Genomic DNA, 18,933 nt, shown 5'->3' with positions numbered 1-18,933 from the left:
CGGCGGCTGGTCTATCTCTGCTGGCGGAATCAATCTTGAGCTCTTCTGGGTCTACAGGGTCTTCCGGCTGACGGGCTTCTTGCAGCGACACTACACACTTACCATCATCATTCTTCCATACATCTACATCCCCTCCTAATCACATTCTGCGTACAAACCTACATGCTTCCGCGAGCCTCTGGGCGCGAAATATCACACGAATCTGAGATGATAAACAGATGGAGATTGCACGCAAGACAGCACAACATGGACAGCGAGCTACCGATGCAAAATAAGTATGCTACGTGTTGGTGACAGACAGTGTGAGCGGATACCGTGATTGTGTGGACAGAACGTGGACGGCCTCTACTACGGGAGCGTAGCAATGCGAATTAATCAGACACTCCAGCCCACCAGACCCCAGCGCTCCCTGTGTTCAATGCTATGGACATGATACGACCCTCCCTCGCTGGATCCTCAGCTGAGGGACTTTTTCCGCTTCTTGCCCGCTTTTACGGCGGGCGACGCGTCCGACTGCGCCGGGGACGGTTGAGTTGGCGTATACGCGTGCCCGTTAGGAGTGATCCCGTTTGGCTTTGACGCGTGTTTCGCCGGAGTCGTTGGAGTGCCGCGGATCCCGTTGACATGTGGTGGGACGCCATTCGGTTTGTGGATGCCGTTCACTGGCGTTGGCGTGAACGTCGGTGGGGGCCGCGACTCGGAAGGCGCTACTATGTTACATAAGTTTCTGCACGCTATAAGAGGGAGAATAGAGCACCACGCACCTTTGATCGCACACTGGATGAAGAGCTCCACGAAGCCGTTCATCTCCTGCCTGTCGACGACCCGGTCGAGCGACAATCCGCTCTTGAGGGACGGAAGAGGCGTGATGGCATCCTCATCAACGTCCATCTCCTCATCGTGCTCGCGCTCCAGCTCTGCGAGCTCATCCGCGTCATCGGGCCGCACGGCGAGGAAGCCGTCCATGACGGTATCGAAGAGCATCTCAAGCGGCGGCACGAGGTGTGCGGGCGCGTCGAACGCAGATGTAGCCGCCTTCCCCTTCCACGGCTGTGCCGTGCTCGTACTCGCGGAAGTGGAGGCGGAGGGCCCGGTAGCGAGATCTGCGAACGCGGACGCGCCAAATATGTCGTGGAAGAGCGTGCGTTTCGCGGCGGCCGCGTCGCGGGTGATGCCCTGGGCGGACGCGCCCTCTTCCTCGGGTACTTGGACGTCGTCGCCGAAGACAACAACACTCCATGCGTCGGTGACGCCGACCAGCGTGAACCCTGCGGGATCCGTGGGGAAGAACCCAGACGATGGGACAGCAAGGGTAGTGCGCAGATGGAAGGGCAGTGTCCGGATGGCAACAGGATTGGAGGACGTAGGCTCAAAGATGAGTATCTTCGTCGACGGCGAGTCTGCGGTTGTTGCAGGCGCGATGCGTTCCATGACCACGAACTGGTCTTCGTCCGGATGCGCGACTGGTGGCTCTATCGCTGTCCGGCTACGGTAATGCCATCGTACTAAAGAGATGGACGAACGGTAAGTGCGAGCAGATACGGAACATGTAAGAGGACATACAACTCTGCGACACGAGATCCCAAAGGAGCACATCTCTTGGTCCACTGATGACCATGTAGCGACCGCTCGACCCTACGAATCGTGCGCTCGATACAGTCGTACACTCTGGACATGTAACGACCTGGCACAGGGCGTTCGTGTCGGGGTCATAGACAGCAACATGCGATCCAACAGAAACGGCAAGTAATGAGCCATCTGGCGACCAGGAAACATCGGAGGGGGTTTCGTCGCGGAAGCGTAGTGTCGAGCGAGCTACCCAGAACTCTGTGGCAACATAACAACTAGCGTAAGCGCATGGCACTAGTCGCAAGGAGAAGCCGCCCCACCTTCAACACCCTCAGACTTCGTCTTCACCGAACGGATTCTCCAGGTCTTGATATTCCCATCCTCGCCTGTGGTCGCAAGCAGAAGATCTTCCTGGGTCCGCGCACCGGGTCTAAAGGCAACGCCAGTCGCCTTTTTGAGCCCATGCGGCCTGTCTATGCGCGTGTTCAATATCCAGAAGCCAGATTTGCGATCCCACTGCCAGATCTTCATGTACTCTTCTGCACGGAACATCTCGTCCGCTTCTCTAGAGTCTATGGTGGCCATCCAATCTCCAGAATCAGAAAGCACAACATGCTCGACGCGCGAGGGTTGTAGTGGCTTGTCGTCGCGTCTTGAGACGCGGTTCGAGGGGGAGACCTCGAGCTCGGACAAGAGTGTGGATGTGGAGGGGGAGAATGTCTGTAGCGCGGAGGGGTGGGATGAGGGGAGGATGAGGGTGGAGGAGAGAGAGTGGATGGCAAGTGGGGCGGTTGATGTCGAGGGTCGATCATGAGAAATTGCAGGATCTACGGGTATGATCAGCAGAGGTTCATGCAAGGTGAATGCATGCAACTGACCTAGTTTGATGCGGGCTATTGACCGCGCAATTTTGAGCGTCGAGGCACGGACGAAGACGAAGGAAGCATCGGCAAGCCCGAGGAGGTATTCCTCCTCTCCCCCGGTATTTGTCAGGGCGACATGCACGATGGGGGAACCCACGCGAGGCACAAACTCCTTTTTCCCAGTGTGCAGTTGCCAAATAACCAGGACCGACTCCTCACCACCACTGAGCAGGTACGCGCCATTCGGTGTGAAGGTGAGTGATGAGACAGCATGCGCGTGCCAGTGCAGGGTAGTCGTCTGCGCGGTCTTCTCCACACCGGACGTCTTGATCGCAATAGACTCGTTCAGACAGTACCATAGCCGGATGCACCCAGTAGCATCACCAGTCGCGAAGTACTCTTCCGAAGGGTGGAAAGCAAGGCAGGTCAAACGCTCGGGCGAGACGAACTTCGTGAAGCCAGCCTTGAGATCGGCCGTTTGGCACACGTACGCTTTGTGGCCGGCAGTGGCCACTAGCCACGCACCGCTCGGGGAGATTGCGAGCCCGGTAGTCGACCGTGTCTTGCCCACACCCACGATCTCCGAGGAAGTCTGTACTTGGGCTCCAGCCGTCGCAGCCGTGGGCTTGAATGCTACTCGCAAAACAGCGACGTTGTCCTCCGCGGTCGCGACATGCGCTGAAAAACGCTAAGCACGGATGCACTTGATCGGAGGGGAGTGGGCAGCGCGCACCTTTGCTCGTCTTCTTTTTCGTCGGTCGCGCGGCGGCGACGAACACGTGCTCCCGGAATCGTTCATGCGCGGTCAAGTGGAAGATAGGCTGAGCGATGCTGATCGTCTGCAAGAGCGAGGCATCCAGGAAGTCCCATACGCGCACATAGCCATCGAGCGAGCCGGTGATCAGCTGGAACGGGTTGTGGGGGTTAAGGATCGCCGCCGTAACGACATCCGACTGCGCAGAGCAGCCCGTCGTACCCGACACGCTTGTGAGTGGGGGCGTAAGGGTCGACACGACCTCGCCAGTCGCGACGGAGTGAATCTTCACGGACGGCCCCGCGGCGGAGAAAAAGTAGCTGCACAGACATGAGCGGGCCTACACTCACCGCACATTATAGCACCACACACCTTCCGTCCTTCGTGAATATCGGGGGCACCCTGCTCGCCGACGAGTCCGTCAGGGACTTCCACGACCACGCCTCCTCCGCGTCCTCGACCTCTTTTCCCTTCGCCTTCCGCTTCTTGCGCGGGTTCACGCCCGTCTGTGTTGCCCCGCCGAGTGGTATATCCTGCGCCGCTTTCGCGGGCGTGCCGTGGGGGTCCGGCGCAGTCATGGTGCGCGTGCGGTCGACAGCCACAGGCATAGTCGGGAGTCGGGGCTCGGTGAGGGCGCGCTGCAAACCCGTTCTTACCAAAAATTTGCCACGTGCCCGAAATGGTAATCGGGCGGCATCCCGGAAGCGCGCGCCGGCGCTTCCTCGTCTACCGGTTACCCCGCGGTGGCGGTGACCACCAGTACTTGTACTAATAGTGTGCCAGGCTATTAGGGACCACTCGGGCTCAGGCCGGTGAGATGGAGTGGATTGCGGCATATATACACAAGCTCGACTACAACAACGGGTAAACCTAGCAGATAGGAGTGGGTTGGCATGCAGCGTCGTGGCGGTCGTCGAGGAATGGATACAGTGCAGCAGCATGGGGTATCGCAGGATGAGTGAAATGAGTGGAGTACACATAGTCATACGCGTGGTAGGTAAAAGGGTTCGCATGTCCCGCAAGCACATATCCACTACTCGTGACAACAGCAGGCATAGAAGGGGCATTGAAGAGAGCGTACAGAGAGATGATAATGGAAAAGAAGAGTGCGACATTTACCAGATCTGAGGAGCGGCGGGGAGATAGTCGGCAGGTAGAAGGAAGGCGTCGATACCGTTCGCGCCGAACGACGCGCCGCCAAGGCTTTGGTCGGAGAGCCACACGGGAAGCTGCTCGTTCGAGGTAGTCTCGAACCCACGCCAGATGTTCTCGATGTTTGGCGCGTACTGCTGGGCATATGGGTGAGGCGGGCCCATTGGGACATGACCCACGGCGTCGGGGTGACCTTGGTATGGCGGCTCGAACGTCGGAGAAGTGGGAGGTTGCGATGTCGTAGACTGGCTGACGGCATCGGACGAATATCCACCAGCGTCGCTGACGGATCGATGCCGTTGGTCCCGCGCCATTGTTGGTGAGCGGGAGGAGATAGACTGTCTGCGCTTCCTGAACCGCTTCAGCATCAACTGCAGCGTCAATGCATAACGCCCTCCAGGAACTGGTGTGTTGATTTATAAGCGGATGAACAGGAACAGACTTGACGGGACGTACCCTCCGAGAGAAGTGCAGACAATTGCTCGACGAGGGCCCTGATCTCCTGGGGGTTACACTGGTCCGGACTGAATACGTAGTCAGGGATATGCGACCATCACAAGTAGCAATGTTAAGCTCACATGAGACGACACAAGCGGAGCAAGAACGACGCCGAGAACGTGGCAGTCGCATGGGTATAATGCACCGCTACGTTAAAGTCAGTCGCCGTCGCACGACAATACGTACAGAGAACGTACCGTATTTCATACCCTCCCGGTACGATGGCGAGTTGACCGTGATGTCCAGGATCTGCCGGCCAATCTGGATCGACCGGATGGCAAGCTCGCGCTGTGCGGGAGGCATCTTCTGGACTTCCTCTGGGCCATCAATACCTCTTAGAGCGGTGGCGTTGTGGAACAGCTCGGCGTGCAGGTGCTGAATCTGCAAACTCTGCCGGTAGAAGGCTACGCAGAGTCATGAATATATGCACCGGCGGTGTTAGCGGGCAAAACGTACCCGCATCCTCGTACTTCTGCGAAAACGCCTGATCCCAAGTGGCATACCAGTTGCGGAACTCCATATCGGCCTCGTGCAGGACGTTGAACGTGATCTCGTCCACAGCGCGGTCGAAGAGTGGCGCCAAGTTATTGTGGACGCGCTCGCGAATCGCCATGAGCTCCACAGTCGAGACCAGGCGCATGTCATCTTCGATTGCGAGCGGGTGTTGCAGAAGCAGCCGGCATTGCCATATGCTCTCGTCGTCCTTGAGAATCGCTGGCCGTCCTGTTCCGTACGACATTCTGGATAACGATAGCGGTCAGCGATAAACCACTTCCCTTGACGAGATGATGACGCACTGATGCTCGAAGAGGTACAGACAGAACCACGTCCGTGAGGACACGACCAGTTGCCTATCTTTAGAAGACGTCGTGGCCTTGCCAGCCTTCATGCGCTTCAGGAGCTCGGGCCATGCCTTGTGCATCGCTGTAAAATAAACATGAGCACTGCGGACTTGTTGGTGACTTTTGACGGCCGCTTACAAAGCTCCATGGCCATTCGGACGGCATGTCCGCCGCTCAGCCAACCGTTGTCGGACCACCCGGAAACCAAAACTGTATAGCGTAAATCAGCGTTCCGCTCCCGCATATAATTACCGCCGTTCTCACCCATGGCCTGGACAGCCTCCTGCCGCGTGACCGGCGAGAAGAGGGTCGCACACGAGATGGCCTGGACCTCCTCCAAGCACTTCAAGAACACGTCGCTGGGGTTGCCTGCAAAAATACCGCTCAACGAAGGGCCCCTTGAACTCTGTTCGAGCGTACTCACCGCCACCATCCCTCACTTTGGCAGCAACCATGCAGATGCAGTCCACCGCGAACGGCGAGCGCTCGTGCAGCGCGTCGTACGTGTCCACGCCCGCGTCGAACACGGGCAGGAACGTTGAGCAACCGTGGTAGAATCTAGACGCGCCCTATCAGCCTCCCACACTCGCGCGCCGCGGGACATCCTCGGCACCACGTACATCCTGAACAGCTCGCGGGCCTCCGCTTCGGAGATGATCTTCTTTGTCACCACTGCAAACGGACGCTATTCAGTGTGCTGCGCTTCGCGAGATGGATCGAGCGCGGGCTCATTACCGTCGGGGAACGTCGTAGATCGAGGCGGCAGATGGTGCACCTTTCTGCGCTTTGCAGGGCGCGGTTGGCGGGGTTCAGGCGAGGACGTGCGGGCCCGGCTCGGCGCTTCACTTTCTGCACCGTTCTCCTACAATGGCGACGCCACCAAGCGTCAGCTGCGTGTCATGAGAGGGCATGCTCCCGCTCGGCGGCCTACCTTGGCGGCCCGTTCAATGGCGACATCGGCCAGGCCTCGCAGCACTTCCCAGGGTGCGACAAGACCTGATGCAGGAAGCTCCCCAGTGTCCTCTTCGGCGTCAGAAGAATCCGCGCTATTGGCAGCAGAAGCTGGTGGCAGGCCTCGTTTTGTTCCAGAGGTTCCTTCCTGCGGGCGCCCCTGACGTCCGTTATCCGCGGCGTTGTAGCGCATGGAGGACACGTTGGTTGTAGAGCGCGGAGGACCCATGGATTCGATGCTGGAAAATGGTGGCAGACTGGGTCCGTGCGCTGGATGTTGGCCGGCTCCGCCGTTACTGTACATCATACCGGGAGGGCCTTGAGTGTGCATGTCGCCAGGTCCCGCTGGTCGAAGACTTTGTGAAGGGGCGGGTGGTGGATACATGGGTGGATGAGGCTCTCTGTGTTGCCGTTGGGCGGCGGGATTTGGCATCGCATGACTGGATGTCAAGGTGCTTGTGGCTGCACCATGCCGGGTGTGGGTAGTGTTCATCGTGTCTTGAGGAAAATACGCACCGGTAGAAGGCGTAGAAACTGCCGGTGACCCCAAACTCTGCCCCCCTGGAGAATGGTGGGCGAATGGGGGATACGTCGATGGCGAGCGAGAGGTTATTGGAACGCTTACGCTCCCCCCGCCGCGTAAATGTGAGACTATTTCCAGCAGGGTGTTCTGAATCGCGGTCTGTGACGCGCGTATATCTGCGACATGGGATTCGAGGCTTCGTATGCGTCTGTCAGGCAGGCTTCAACACTGTCCTTCAGGCTCGCGACGCGTGAAAGACTCACTCTAGTCCGGCCTCTCCGGTCAGACTGGCCTCCCTCGTCGGCTTCTCAAACAGGCACTCGAGCCCGGCGTGGCGACAACGTCTACATGGCGGGTTCTCCGCGCCCTCGCATCGCATCTTCTGTTTGCGACAGGCATTCTGAATGGTAGTGACGGGGTGAGCAGGAGCGCGATCGGCGGGAAAGCGACCTTTATGATACTCACGCATGCACCTGGAACGATTACGGTGAATACGGTCCGATGGATGGCTCCGGGATAGAATGGAGCATTATGTACTTACGGGGTACCCTGTTCAGCGTCCTGACGACTGGCTTCTGCTCGGCCTTCTGGTCCGACTTCGGGCCCATACCGTCCATGTCCTCCTGCTTCTTGATGTTCATGCTTGCGCTGGAGCTGCCGCCGACTGGATCCATGCTGATAAGGTGAGATGGGGGCGATCGCGTGGGGCGGGGCGGTATGTACAGGGCGCAGGTGCGGCAAGCGCAGATGCGGGGAGAGGGGGGAGCGGTGCGGAGGCGGAGGTGGGGGACGGGACGGAGAGATTGGGACGAGGCGCGGAGGGAGGGAGGGAGGATAGAAGACGTGCAAACAAGGACAAGCGCGGCGCGAGGATGGGAGAGGCCGTCCACGTTCCCCCTGCTCCCGCTCAGATTGGCCTTTTACCGTGTTGGGATGAACATCTGCTGCCCATCGCCCGTTCGACCTCCCATTTGCGATCTGCTCGTGTTCCAGAACGCACGGCATCTCTTGTGCGCTGGGAACAACTCCGCTGGGGCCCTATCACACCTCCCCTCGCTCGATGCTCGCGATCTGCGCTCCCCATCTTGCGACGGAACTCCAACCTTCCTCCTGCGCCCTCTGGCCAGTCACCACCTCCGTGCGTTCTAGGACAGGGTCAGCGCACCCGCTTCCGTCGTAGAAACCGCGCGTCCTCACGAAGCCCCCCATGAGTCACTAGTCCCCCTTCCCTCCTGCTTCTCTGTCAGAAGGCCTGATTGTCGCTCGCCACCTATGCTGCTGCACGCTGTCGTATAGATACCTGCGCACCACCGAGCTCGGCCAGCCAGCACGTTCCTCCCCGTAACTGAGCTTCGGACTCGTCCACGGCTAAACGGGTGCCCTGGTTATGCTCCTCCGAGGTTCTCATACCGCAGCGTGCAATCGGGGCTCACTGCGAGGGTTATCAACCTCAGGGATCCAGGTGTGGCTATTGTTCGATACGGTCCCACCCCCTGCTTCTGGTACGTTCGCCAGGTGCAGCACGCATGTCGCTGACGATGCACCGGCACCCCGAATGGCATCTCTTTGTAACACCGACGTACACCGCGATGCCCGCGGATTGGCCACAGCAGGAACATGTCTCCGGCGTCCTGGAGTTCGAGCGGATCATCATCGTGAGCTGAGATATCGGATGTACTGCGCAACATGCACTTTGTCCGGCGCAGGCGTGCAGCCGTTTGATACGCCATTCCGCCGCGGCACGCCCCTTCATTTACGGGCCTCTCTCGTGTTCCTCGCGTCATGCAACGTGTTCATGTGTGAGAACAAGGCAAGATTTGGGCCGCGAACTGCGTCCGGTGACAAATTGCGCTGAGTTCGCAAGAGGATACGACGGACACATTTGTACCTCATATCCCCGGACTCATGACGGGCGGGATGCCGCCGTCCACCCGCTCCGGTCAACGGGCGCTCCGAGAGCGCGTAATGGGCGCCCCGCATCCGGGCGTAGGCGCTGCTGTGTCAGTGTGGCTGAGCCCGGCGCGATCGCCCAGTCGCGACTCGCGACGCGCGCCTCAGCACTGCGCCGCCTCATCTCGACATCCACGTAGCCGTTCACGACCACTTCTCTTTCATCCCCCATTTCTTTTGAGACACCACAGGCAGCAGCTGAAGGACCGACCAGACTCACTTTGCCAGGATGTTGATGTCTTTCCTCTCGCACGTCCTCACGTACGTCCTCGTGTGACTACTGCTCGTAGCCGTAGCAATCACGCGAGCTCCGACGCGCATGCATCGACTGACACGTCCGCACACACAGCGCCTGGTTTGCGTTCCTGCTGCCCAGCTACGCGACATGGAAGGCCCTTGCCCACCGTCCCCTCGCCGAGCCGGAACTCGAGCGCTGGGGACAGTACTGGGCCGTAGTCGGCGCCTTCGTCGCATTCGAGTACGTTTCAGGGTGGCTCCTCGACTGGTCAGTAACCTCTTCACCCTCGCCCCACGCGCCTCGTGCTCACAAACACGCGCAGGGTTCCGTTCTACTGGGAGGCTAGAACCGTCTTCCTCCTCTTCCTCGCCCTCCCGCAGACCCAGGTCCGTCTTCCTTTCCCTTGCTCTCCTATCGCCCTCCGCGGACGCCCATCTCATATATATTGTGGCGCTTGCGCAGGGCTCCACCTGGGTCTACCAGACCTACCTCCAGCCGTTCCTCCTCAAGAACCAGGCCGACATCGATGCCGGAATCACCGCGGCGCAGACCAACGTTCTCACCTTCGTTCAATCGCGCCTGCAGGTCTTCTGGCAGACCTTCTGGGACCTCGCGACCAAGGCGTCCGCCCAGCCCGGTGCCGCCGCCGCCGCTCCCGGCGCTGCCCCGCAGGCCGCCCCCGGCAGCAACCCCGTCGATGTCGCACGTTCGCTGTGGGCCTCGTACGGCTCCTCCCTGATCGGCGCGATCCAGCAGGCGTCGAAGCCAGCCACGGGCAAGCAGCCGCAGGCGACGGACTACGCGGTCAAGGCGCGCCCTGCTGCCTCCCCGTACGACGTCGGCACGGGCTCGTCGAGCTCCGTCCAGACCAGCCAAAACGCATTCTCCGCCGAGATGGTGAGCAACTTCTCCCCGGCGGCGTCTTCGACGAACCTTGCGCAGCCCCCGGCCTTCCCCCAGCCCGAGGTGCATGCTGCGTAGACGGCCAGATCGGGTCAGCTGGATGTCGTTCTGCTCGTGGACCGGTATTTATAGCAATGCGTTGTCGGACTTTGGGCCACTGTATCTGCGATAGCAATGGATAGTCTGTTCGACAACTGGCTTGCTCGACCGAGCCACAGAAGGTGTGCAGAGATAAAGAGTAGCTTGTACAACGTGCTATATACTTCCAGACCTCCTAGATCGTAGCCTCGCCTCGTCTACGCTGCAGTGTACACGTCGGGATAGTGGGCCTTCCGCGCATGTTCTGCCACGTCCTGGAACGGTATCTGAATTAGCCACTGACGAAGAAGGGAGCATGTGTTAACGTACCTCCGGCGTAGTGAATGGCTCGTTGCACATCCGGCCGTCCTGGACGTGCCGACAAGCGTACAAGACCTCTTCGATCTCCCCCGATTCGAGGGATGCACGAGGCGATACACGAGGACTGAAGGAACGGCAGCCATTCAGAACGCGGAACGCCTTCCCATGCCACGGACTGCTGTCTTCCGCGTCCGCCTCTCCGTCTTCATCCATCTCCACATCCGCGTCCGCATGTGCATCCTCCTCCGACCTTTCCCGCTGCTCCGTCATCCGCGCGATGATGCCCGCCATCTTCTCCATGTCCGCGCGCACGATCTCCGCGTCCTCTTTCAGACGCGCGTTCTCCTCGCGCAGGCGCGGCTCGACCGCCGCCCGCCGCCGCACGTCGTCATCAGTGCGTTCGTCCTTCGCAGTAAGCACAGAACATAGCGCCCGCCACTTCTCCGCCTCCGCGCGCAGCGTTTGCGCCTGCCCTTCGAACGTCCCGCGGATCATCGCGAGCCCGTCGCGCACCTGGCCCTCCGCGAGGGTCGCCCGCGCCTCGAGCGCCGCGTTCTCCGCCGCGAGGCGCGTGGCGTGCCCAGACGCCTCTGAGTACAGGTTCTTGAACATATCACGGTCGTCTTCCGCGTACTTGAAGCGGCGCTCCCACTCCTGCGTGGTCGTTGCGAGGCGGGATGTCAGGACAGTTGACTCCTCTTCCGCCTTCAGCAGGCGTGCGCGGACGTCGGTGAGTTCCTGCTTTAGAGTGGTGACTTGCTGCTGCGCCGCCAATATCTGCTCCGCGTGTTTGTGGTCTGCGTCGGTGGCGGTTTCCTGCGCGGCAGCTGCGAGGCGTTCGCTGTCAGCTACCGCCGTAGCAAGCTCTTCCTGCAACTCTACCAGCGAAGATTCAAGCTGCGACACTTGCTCGTTGCGTTCTTCGAGAGACTCGCGAAGCTCTTGCACCTCCAGCTCATGGCGTTCCCTTTCCTTCAAGCACGATGATAAGTGAGACGACCAAAATATATTGAACAATATTTTCCGTGAACGTACATTATCAGCATCGGACGCTTGTTGTGTCAGTTGCAGCTGGAGCTCGACCAATTGACTCTCCAACTGTGATATCTGCTCCGTCTTGTCGTCGGACGCCTCCACCAGCGCCTTGAGCTCCGCTTGGCGGGTTGCAGTCTCCTGTAACGCTCGGTGAATCATACAGCAAGGGGACGACAACTCGGCGGCATACCTCCGTCTGCTCGGCCTTCAACTTTGCTATATGCGACTGCAGCTCCTCCAACTGGAGCTCGAGCTGTGTAAGCTGCTCGTCCTTCTCCTCAAGCTTGGCATTTAGCTCTGCGATCTGACCGTTGAGAGAAAGCTGCGATCCGCATCAGTTTGCGTTCTGGAAAACAGGACAGTCACATCAGCGCACCTGCGACTGGCTATCCGCTTCTGCTCGTTGCGTAGTACTCGTGGCCGGCAGGTCCTGCAAAACCGGGATCTCTGGAGATTCTGCGGCCTCAGTGGAGCGCCCCTGTTGGGATCCTGGGTGCTAGAAGCAACGTCAATATAAACATTTTGAGGTCTAGAATGGTCTTACCTTGGCCAACACAGTCGTCATGGCCAGCCGGGAGCCACCCTCCTCATCAGGTGGGGGTAGACCGGGTCCCAAGGAAAGCTCGGGTCCGTCTTCTTCCGAGGCGAACGGATCATCGGCAGGTTGCTCGCCACCATCCCAGTCCATGAATAAGTCCATGGGCTGAGTAAACTCAGCCTCCTCAATGGTGTCTTGAGTGGGAATATCGAGGGCCCGCTTCTTTCGACGTGTATCCTTCTCGGGAGAGCTGAACTGCTCGATCTCTTCATCGTCAGCGGAGGGAAGGTGAGGGCGGAAGACAGATGGTGACATGGTAGGTACAGGTCGAAGCTCCTTAGTTGACGTGCGCTTGCGCTTCATCTTCGCCTTCACGGACGATGTGACTTGGGAGTTGCTGGGCTGTCGCTCGGAGTGAGCGCGAGGAGGCGTACTTGGGGGATTCTGATCCACGACGAATGCATCGCCGGAGGGAGAGGGCTGCCTCCGATGATCAGCACTGCCAGGATCCGGATATGGCTGGGTCTCTGGAACGATACCCTCTCTGCTGAAGGTATCGTTCGCAGATGGGCGCCCTTGGAGAGCAGGCCTGCCAGAGGGCTTCGACGGACCGGCTTCAGCATTCTCCTGACGGGGGTGGCTGGAGCTCCGACCAGACCGTCGTTCGGCCTGGGGCGGTTTAACGGGTCGCACAGCAGGAAGTGGAGGGGGAGGAATCCAATTGGTCGCCTCCTGGGTGCTCTCCTCCTCTTCTTGTGCGAGAATACGTTTGGTATCGGGAGAGATTTGAGCTGAAACAGACCGCGATTTTGCCTTCTGAAGCGCCTTCAAGAAAGCAGGGTTCATGAGCTCCTCGTCGTCGGATTCGGATTCCTCTTCCAGCTGAGCCAATGTAGACGATTTGCTACGGCGTGAAGATGCGACCTCCTTTGGGTTGGTGGCTCGTCCGCTGACGGCGTTCGAAGCGTCGGCGGCCTTTCGAGCTCGCGAATTCGAGGACGAGCCGCTTGGGGTCACTTTGGTACTGCGAGACGAGGACCTCCCGGATTGATGCTGATCGAGAGGTTCTTGTCGAGAGCGGCCCTTGATAGCGGGTGAATCAGAACCTGCAGCCCCTCCAGAGTGCGTCCGAGAAGGCACGCTTTCATGACTCTTGCTCTGCCGACCGCGCTTGAGATGTCGAGGAGGGCCAACCTTCGATATGGGGACAGCAACGGACATAGGTTCATCGCCCCCTTCCACATTATCTGTAGCCCGGCCCTTGCCTTTCGAAGATCCTGCGGGCCGCACGGAACCGTTACGGACGGCGAGCGGGGTGTCCGCATTCTCCTCCGCATCCGCCGCGCTCACAGCAACCTTCCCAAACTTCTTCCGAGCGACAACTTCGTGGCTGGACTCTGGGGGAGGCGTAGGCCGCGCAGGCGAAGACTTGACGATCTCGACCTCTACCTTTCGCCTCTTTCGGGGCCGCGCCGGTTCTGCCGAAGCACCGTTGACATCATCCTCGCGAGATTCACGGGCAGACTTTCGCTGCTTTGAAGTTCCCGGAACAGGTGGAGGTGCACGAGAGGGCTCGGCGCGGGGGCTGCGCGCGGGCGGGGGTGGGCGAACACTCGTCGAAGGTGTGGCATCCTTCGCGTTTCGACGCGTCTGTCGCGTCGTGGTCGCTGTGGATGTACTCTCCGAGCGCGTCTTGCTCTTGGCCGATGCAGTAGCGTTGCGGACCTTCGCTGGGACGTTGCACGACGGTCAGCGCCACAACCGCGGCGCACACGGTGAATATTGCGACGTACATTGCCTCCCCTTCGCAGTGCTTTTCTTCCTGTTCTTCTTCGCCTCTTGCTTCAACTTCCACGTACGCTTGAGCGCCGGATTGCAATCGCGCTTGTATTCCCAGGTCGGCGCGTAGGGCTCGCCGTCGGAATCAAAACCATCCCACAGCACCTTGTACTTGTCCCCTCTCTCTTCCAAGATCTCGATCGCATCCCACATCTTTTCGGGGTCATCATCTCGCGGTACAAATCGTGTTTGACTATCTTCAGTGTCGGACTCGGATGGAGTGGGGTCGCGGTTGCCGCGAGCCATGTTGCTGAAACGGAGGCGCAATCGACCGGCGTGGTTTAGAGTTGGGCGTATGGGCGCCTATACTCCAGCACTTGTGGCTGAAAGGAGCGCCTGTACACCTTCGGCTTTATCCGGCCCGGACTAGCCGACGACTGCACCTCGACCTGAGGCTGCGGCAGTAGCGTGTTCCAAAACGTCTCGTATGCGAATAAGTTAGTGCTACAAAAATGAACGAGCTACATGAACATGCTACGCATTGACCCGATGTCTTCTGAAAGCAGCCTCTACGTCGGCGGCAGTATACTCCAGCGACACATTGCTCTCCTTGTAGCACTGGCTGATCCTCTTGTTGAATAGCTCCGTGATCCTGAGCAGCTCCTCTTCGCATGCCTTCCACACACCAACCATCACCGTGCCAGGAGCGATGCCGATATTCGCGCTCGCGTCTTCTGTCGTGGCCTTCTCTGATGCCTCCGTGAAGTGCTTCTCGACACGCTTGAACAGGGCGTCAATGTACTTCCGCACATCCTTCGTCGTGTATTCCTTGACGACTTTCTTCAAAGCGGAGCGGTTGTAGCTGCTATTCGACGCGATTTCTGTAGGCGCAGTCGTCTTGAGGAGGCGCTCGACGCCTTCGAAGTATTCCTGACGTAGTGCATGAGCCAATGTAGACCACGATAGTGATGCCGCACTCACGATGATCTTGGCGAAAGGTCTCCTGAGGACAATCTTGACGTATGCGGTCAGGTTCTCCTCGTAGATAGACTCCGCTCGCTTGAGGAAAGCAGCGACCGAGCCAATCTCGATCTGGGACACCTCAGCCACGAAGTAGTGCATGTTCTCTAAGGCATATCCTTCAGTGAAGCCCATGCCCCCAGGAAGAAGATAACAAACCGATGATGATGACATGGTAGTTGAGCTGGCCCTTGTCTTCTCCTTCGCCGTCCATCTTCGCCATCTGCTTGAGCGCGTCGAACATGGCCTGCACGATCTTGTCGTAGGACGCATCGACGCTCTGGCGGATCTCCAGGGTATCCGAGCCGATGAGCTGGGTCTCCACACGGCTGATATACGTGGGGAAGTATTTGATGAATGGCGCCACACCCTTGCGCTTCTTGCTGGTGAGCTTTGTCTCCTCGATGGACTTGATGTGATCGGTCTGATCAAGGGTGCTGTGAGGAAACTGCGAACCAAATTTGTACAAGACACACATACCGCGCGGCGCTCAAATAGAGCCTTGAGACGCATGTGCTGCTTCTCCAACAACGTTAGCAGGAAGGTGTTGCCCCGGTCCTCCGCTTCGGATTGAAACCTCTCTAGTGACGCGAGCATACCAACAACCTGGCTGAAATCCGGAAAAAAAAGTAAGAAGGGAACATCTTTGACATGGCATCGCAACATACACATTGTCCCGTGCCATCGCAGTGTCGAGCCATGCCTTGAGCTCCATAGGCAGGAACCCAAATATGAGGTCCATGGCTCCGCGGACCAGCTTCGTCGTGGCTTGACTTAACCCCGCCCATCGCGAGGCCTGACGGCGGAAATAGTTTTCCAAATTCATGTGGTCAGCATATGTCTTTGCAGCGTCGTCGATCTGCAGGAAATGGGAGATCCATTCTTCCTCGGCATAGATCGTGCTTGCAATCTGCTCAAGAACCATGCTCAAAGCCTATACGAGTCGCGAGGTGAGTTATCAGTATATTCCATTCACACTGGGAGATGTTCACCTCAGCAGCACGCAGCTCTCCGTCACCGCCGTCTCGCCTGTCCCGACGGCTGTCGAGGGGAGAGCGAACGATTGTGCCGGCGCGTCGCATCCCTTGCGCAGCTTTGGCAGCATTGCTTGTAGGTGTGACCCCAGAAAACCCTTCCGCTTCCTCCTCTGCAGGCGCTTTCTTCACCAAGGCACTGTACGCGGAAAGCAGCGCTTTGATCTGTTGGGCATGCAACTCGCTGACCGCGGAGAAGTATGCCTACAGTATGAAACGTCAACAGATGTGAACCAGGAAACGGGTGTGGCACTTACAGCACACAACTTGGCATATGAGCTCTCGTCCATCTCCTTCAGGTATAGCAGCAAGCCACGATATCGCTCCAGGTACGTCTCGAGAGACCTGTGGTCTTTCAGCGCAGGTCGCCCCCGTGACGACTTGACGACACCGTTGTTGTCGCCGAGCAGCATCTTGCCCTATTGCCAAACATCAATATATACGCATGTGCGTTCGAAGTGATGTGTACCTGTGCTGTAAACATGATGGACAAATAGTCCAGAATGCGCTTGCAGAACTGGGCGTTGTACTTCTTGTATTCGTCAAGACGTTCCATGGTGGCCGCCATGTCTGGAAACCGTGTTGAGAACGCATTCATGGGTAGACTGCATGGCACCTACCGCGATCCCGACCAGCGAGTAGCGCCTTGTACAGTTCCATAGAAGCGGACTCGAGCTTCTTGATACTGACGGGGTGCTCTAGAGACTCTTGTGTGAGCGCGAGCAAGACATCGCCACCGACTTGCACAGTTTGCTATTACAAGAGTTTCAGCCCGCGACTCCCTCGGCAATACCGCCATCGCATAGCGTACCAATAGCTCCTCCAGCTCGTTTAGGAGTGCGCGTTGGTTCTGTGTCTGAACTTGAAGACCTCGGCCTTGTCCCTGGATGTAGACGATATCATCGCTGACGGCCTGTAGAGGAATTCATTCAATGGACGCAAGACACCTTATAGCATGTTGGCATACGTTGAGATGGATCTTATACGACGAAACCACGCTCTCCATCGTGTCGAGCTCGTTGATGGCATCGTCGAGGAATTTGAGCACCGTCAGTACTCTGTCATCGGACTCGATGAACGAGTGGATGTTCGCCTGTGCATGGTCAGATCAACGTTGCGCACGTACTCAGGCCGCCCAAGATGCCCGTACCTTGTCGAGAGCCATAAGCTCATCTAACAATCTCGCCTCGATTTGGTCCGCGGTCCCGGTCAAGGCTCTGCGACCCAAGATATCGTCGCTTGCCCACTCGTACCCTTCGAGCATCTCCTCCACGCTCTGCAGGGTCGCTTGTGCGCTTTCATCCTCTACCTCACCAGTACCGTCACCTTCACCATCACCTTCCTCGTGCAGCATCGCATCACCGGACAAGACACGGTTCAGAGTCCCCTGATTCGTAGGGTCAAAGAACGAGACCCGGGTATTCTCCCGCCTTGGTTGTCTCTTCTCGGCTGATGCCCCGTTGGTACTGCGGGAAGGCTGTGCGCGCGCAGCAGGCGCGGATGACGCGCCCAACGAGCTTGGTAGGACTGGGTCGCCATACGCTGACCTAGGAGAAGGCTGCACTACGGAGGAAGCGGGCGACGCTGATCGGGAGGGTATATCTAGAGATCCTCGACCTGGCAAGTTGCCATTCGTCCTGTCGCCATACCGAGACACGCCCTCCGACTGCACAGAAGCAGGTGTGGAAGGCAATACTATCGAGGGTACGGACGTAGCAGCAGAGGAGCGACTAGCCGTGTCTGCGTTGGAGGGCAATCGGGCATGGCGCGGACGCAGCGCGCTGGGAGGGGGCATTGGTTCACGAGAAGGTGTGCTTGGACGAGTGCGCACCGGGGTCCCTGATCTGTCTGGGGGGACAGCCGTTGGCGGCCTTGACAGATCAGGGGAATCAGCGCGCGGCGGACTTCGTGGTCTTCTCGGTCGCGAGGATGATCGTGCACCGGGTGTGGAAGGCGCGTACGAGGAGACCCCGCTCATGCGACCGTTCTGTTTCGGGGAGTCTGAGTAACCATTGGCTACGGGCCGTCGGGGGGATGCTGGAGGTAGAGGTGCGCCGCCTGTTGGTGTGGGTGCGCGCTCCATACGCGAAAAACTTAGTGGTGGCGGCCTTGATGCTGGTGAGGAATGCTCGAACGGATGCACATCGAATACCGAGGAGGCAACGTACATGCTTCGTTCGGGTCCCGTATGCCCACCAGCTCGAGAGGTGCTGTTCCCCCGGTAACCGTGCGGAAGAGCTGAACTAACGCGCTAAGAAAGCTGCTTTGGTCGCGCTGGTTCTCTGTTTGCCATCGATACGTTCGTGCCATGGTGATATTGAACGCAAGGGGCTGGATGCCGTTCACATTGAGACCGGAGGCAATCTGTATACACTTCAAGCACTTACATTGAGAACTTCTAGCCCTCTAAGCTCGGAGAGCTTCCATGTCTTGCCCACGGAGAACGATCCATTGTTGTTTAGCTTCGCCTTATGGATGAACCCTTGTCCGCCAGTGGACTCTGCGAGCGTGAAGCGTGAAGCAGCGATGTCATAATTCGGAGTAGACGCGTAACATACGCGAGAGTATGATGTATCTTGGCTTCTTCCCCCCCTCGTCGGGCGAGGCCTCCTCCCAGATCTTGATGTGCCCGGCATAGGTCTCCTCCGTGAGCTTGGTGAACACGGAAGAGACAATCCTCTGGCGAATTGAGTCGCTGTCCGCCATGCGGGAGAGCGGAAGATGGTGGCGGTTCGGTCAGCACAGAGCTCAGGCAGCAAGTGGTTGCGGACTAGAAGAAAGTGCAGCGATAGGCAGGTAATGAAATGGTTGCTAGCACAAGACGCAGCAACTCCGCGACCACAATACTGTACTAACCCCACTCCGCGTGCCGGAGTGATCAGTCC

At 58.6% G+C, this 18,933-nt stretch overlaps 5 protein-coding genes across 5 annotated transcripts; 1 reads left to right on the top strand and 4 right to left on the bottom strand.

Moving 5' to 3' along the window:
- Nucleotides 1-220: 220 nt before the first annotated feature.
- On the bottom strand, nt 221-3,794 carry TRAVEDRAFT_55246 (WD40 repeat-like protein; the record flags this gene model as incomplete). The annotated part of the gene is made up of 7 exons (XM_008034174.1): nt 221-707; nt 765-1,505; nt 1,564-1,827; nt 1,890-2,396; nt 2,448-3,110; nt 3,166-3,506; nt 3,559-3,794. 7 exons carry the CDS (start codon nt 3,792-3,794, stop codon nt 457-459), a joined length of 3,003 nt encoding a protein of 1,000 aa, XP_008032365.1. The 3' UTR covers nt 221-456.
- A 204-nt stretch (nt 3,795-3,998) lies between these two features.
- TRAVEDRAFT_138897 (uncharacterized protein) lies at nt 3,999-7,939 on the bottom strand. The gene is made up of 15 exons (XM_008034611.1): nt 7,694-7,939; nt 7,618-7,625; nt 7,416-7,552; nt 6,610-7,360; nt 6,414-6,540; nt 6,299-6,350; nt 6,103-6,236; nt 5,943-6,047; nt 5,817-5,888; nt 5,634-5,760; nt 5,293-5,576; nt 5,034-5,240; nt 4,917-4,983; nt 4,795-4,862; nt 3,999-4,741 (listed from the first exon to the last, which is right to left on the bottom strand). The coding sequence occupies exons 1-15, from the start codon at nt 7,824-7,826 to the stop codon at nt 4,302-4,304; spliced, it is 2,712 nt and encodes a 903-aa protein (XP_008032802.1). The 5' UTR covers nt 7,827-7,939; the 3' UTR covers nt 3,999-4,301.
- A 739-nt stretch (nt 7,940-8,678) lies between these two features.
- On the top strand, nt 8,679-10,321 carry TRAVEDRAFT_41688 (uncharacterized protein; the record flags this gene model as incomplete). Its single annotated transcript, XM_008033943.1, has 5 exons — nt 8,679-8,807; nt 9,317-9,363; nt 9,452-9,607; nt 9,663-9,726; nt 9,803-10,321. 5 exons carry the CDS (start codon nt 8,679-8,681, stop codon nt 10,319-10,321), a joined length of 915 nt encoding a protein of 304 aa, XP_008032134.1.
- A 218-nt stretch (nt 10,322-10,539) lies between these two features.
- Nucleotides 10,540-14,300, bottom strand: TRAVEDRAFT_68116 (uncharacterized protein; the record flags this gene model as incomplete). Its single annotated transcript, XM_008034610.1, has 7 exons — nt 10,540-10,596; nt 10,652-11,614; nt 11,678-11,815; nt 11,868-11,999; nt 12,054-12,173; nt 12,222-13,945; nt 14,009-14,300. The coding sequence occupies 7 exons, from the start codon at nt 14,298-14,300 to the stop codon at nt 10,540-10,542; spliced, it is 3,426 nt and encodes a 1,141-aa protein (XP_008032801.1).
- A 161-nt stretch (nt 14,301-14,461) lies between these two features.
- Nucleotides 14,462-18,766, bottom strand: TRAVEDRAFT_158355 (uncharacterized protein). Its single transcript, XM_008034609.1, has 15 exons — nt 18,607-18,766; nt 18,436-18,548; nt 18,217-18,379; nt 17,199-18,163; nt 17,016-17,141; nt 16,860-16,961; nt 16,669-16,801; nt 16,518-16,618; nt 16,306-16,467; nt 16,007-16,252; nt 15,683-15,948; nt 15,495-15,624; nt 15,174-15,438; nt 14,976-15,121; nt 14,462-14,924 (listed from the first exon to the last, which is right to left on the bottom strand). The coding sequence occupies exons 1-15, from the start codon at nt 18,752-18,754 to the stop codon at nt 14,529-14,531; spliced, it is 3,462 nt and encodes a 1,153-aa protein (XP_008032800.1). The 5' UTR covers nt 18,755-18,766; the 3' UTR covers nt 14,462-14,528.
- Nucleotides 18,767-18,933: the final 167 nt, after the last annotated feature.

This window comes from Trametes versicolor, assembly GCF_000271585.1.
Source record: "Trametes versicolor FP-101664 SS1 unplaced genomic scaffold TRAVEscaffold_1, whole genome shotgun sequence".
Classification (NCBI taxonomy): Eukaryota; Fungi; Basidiomycota; class Agaricomycetes; order Polyporales; family Polyporaceae; genus Trametes; species Trametes versicolor.
Note: the sequence above shows the minus strand (reverse complement) of the source record. Positions and strands in the feature narration are given on the sequence as shown.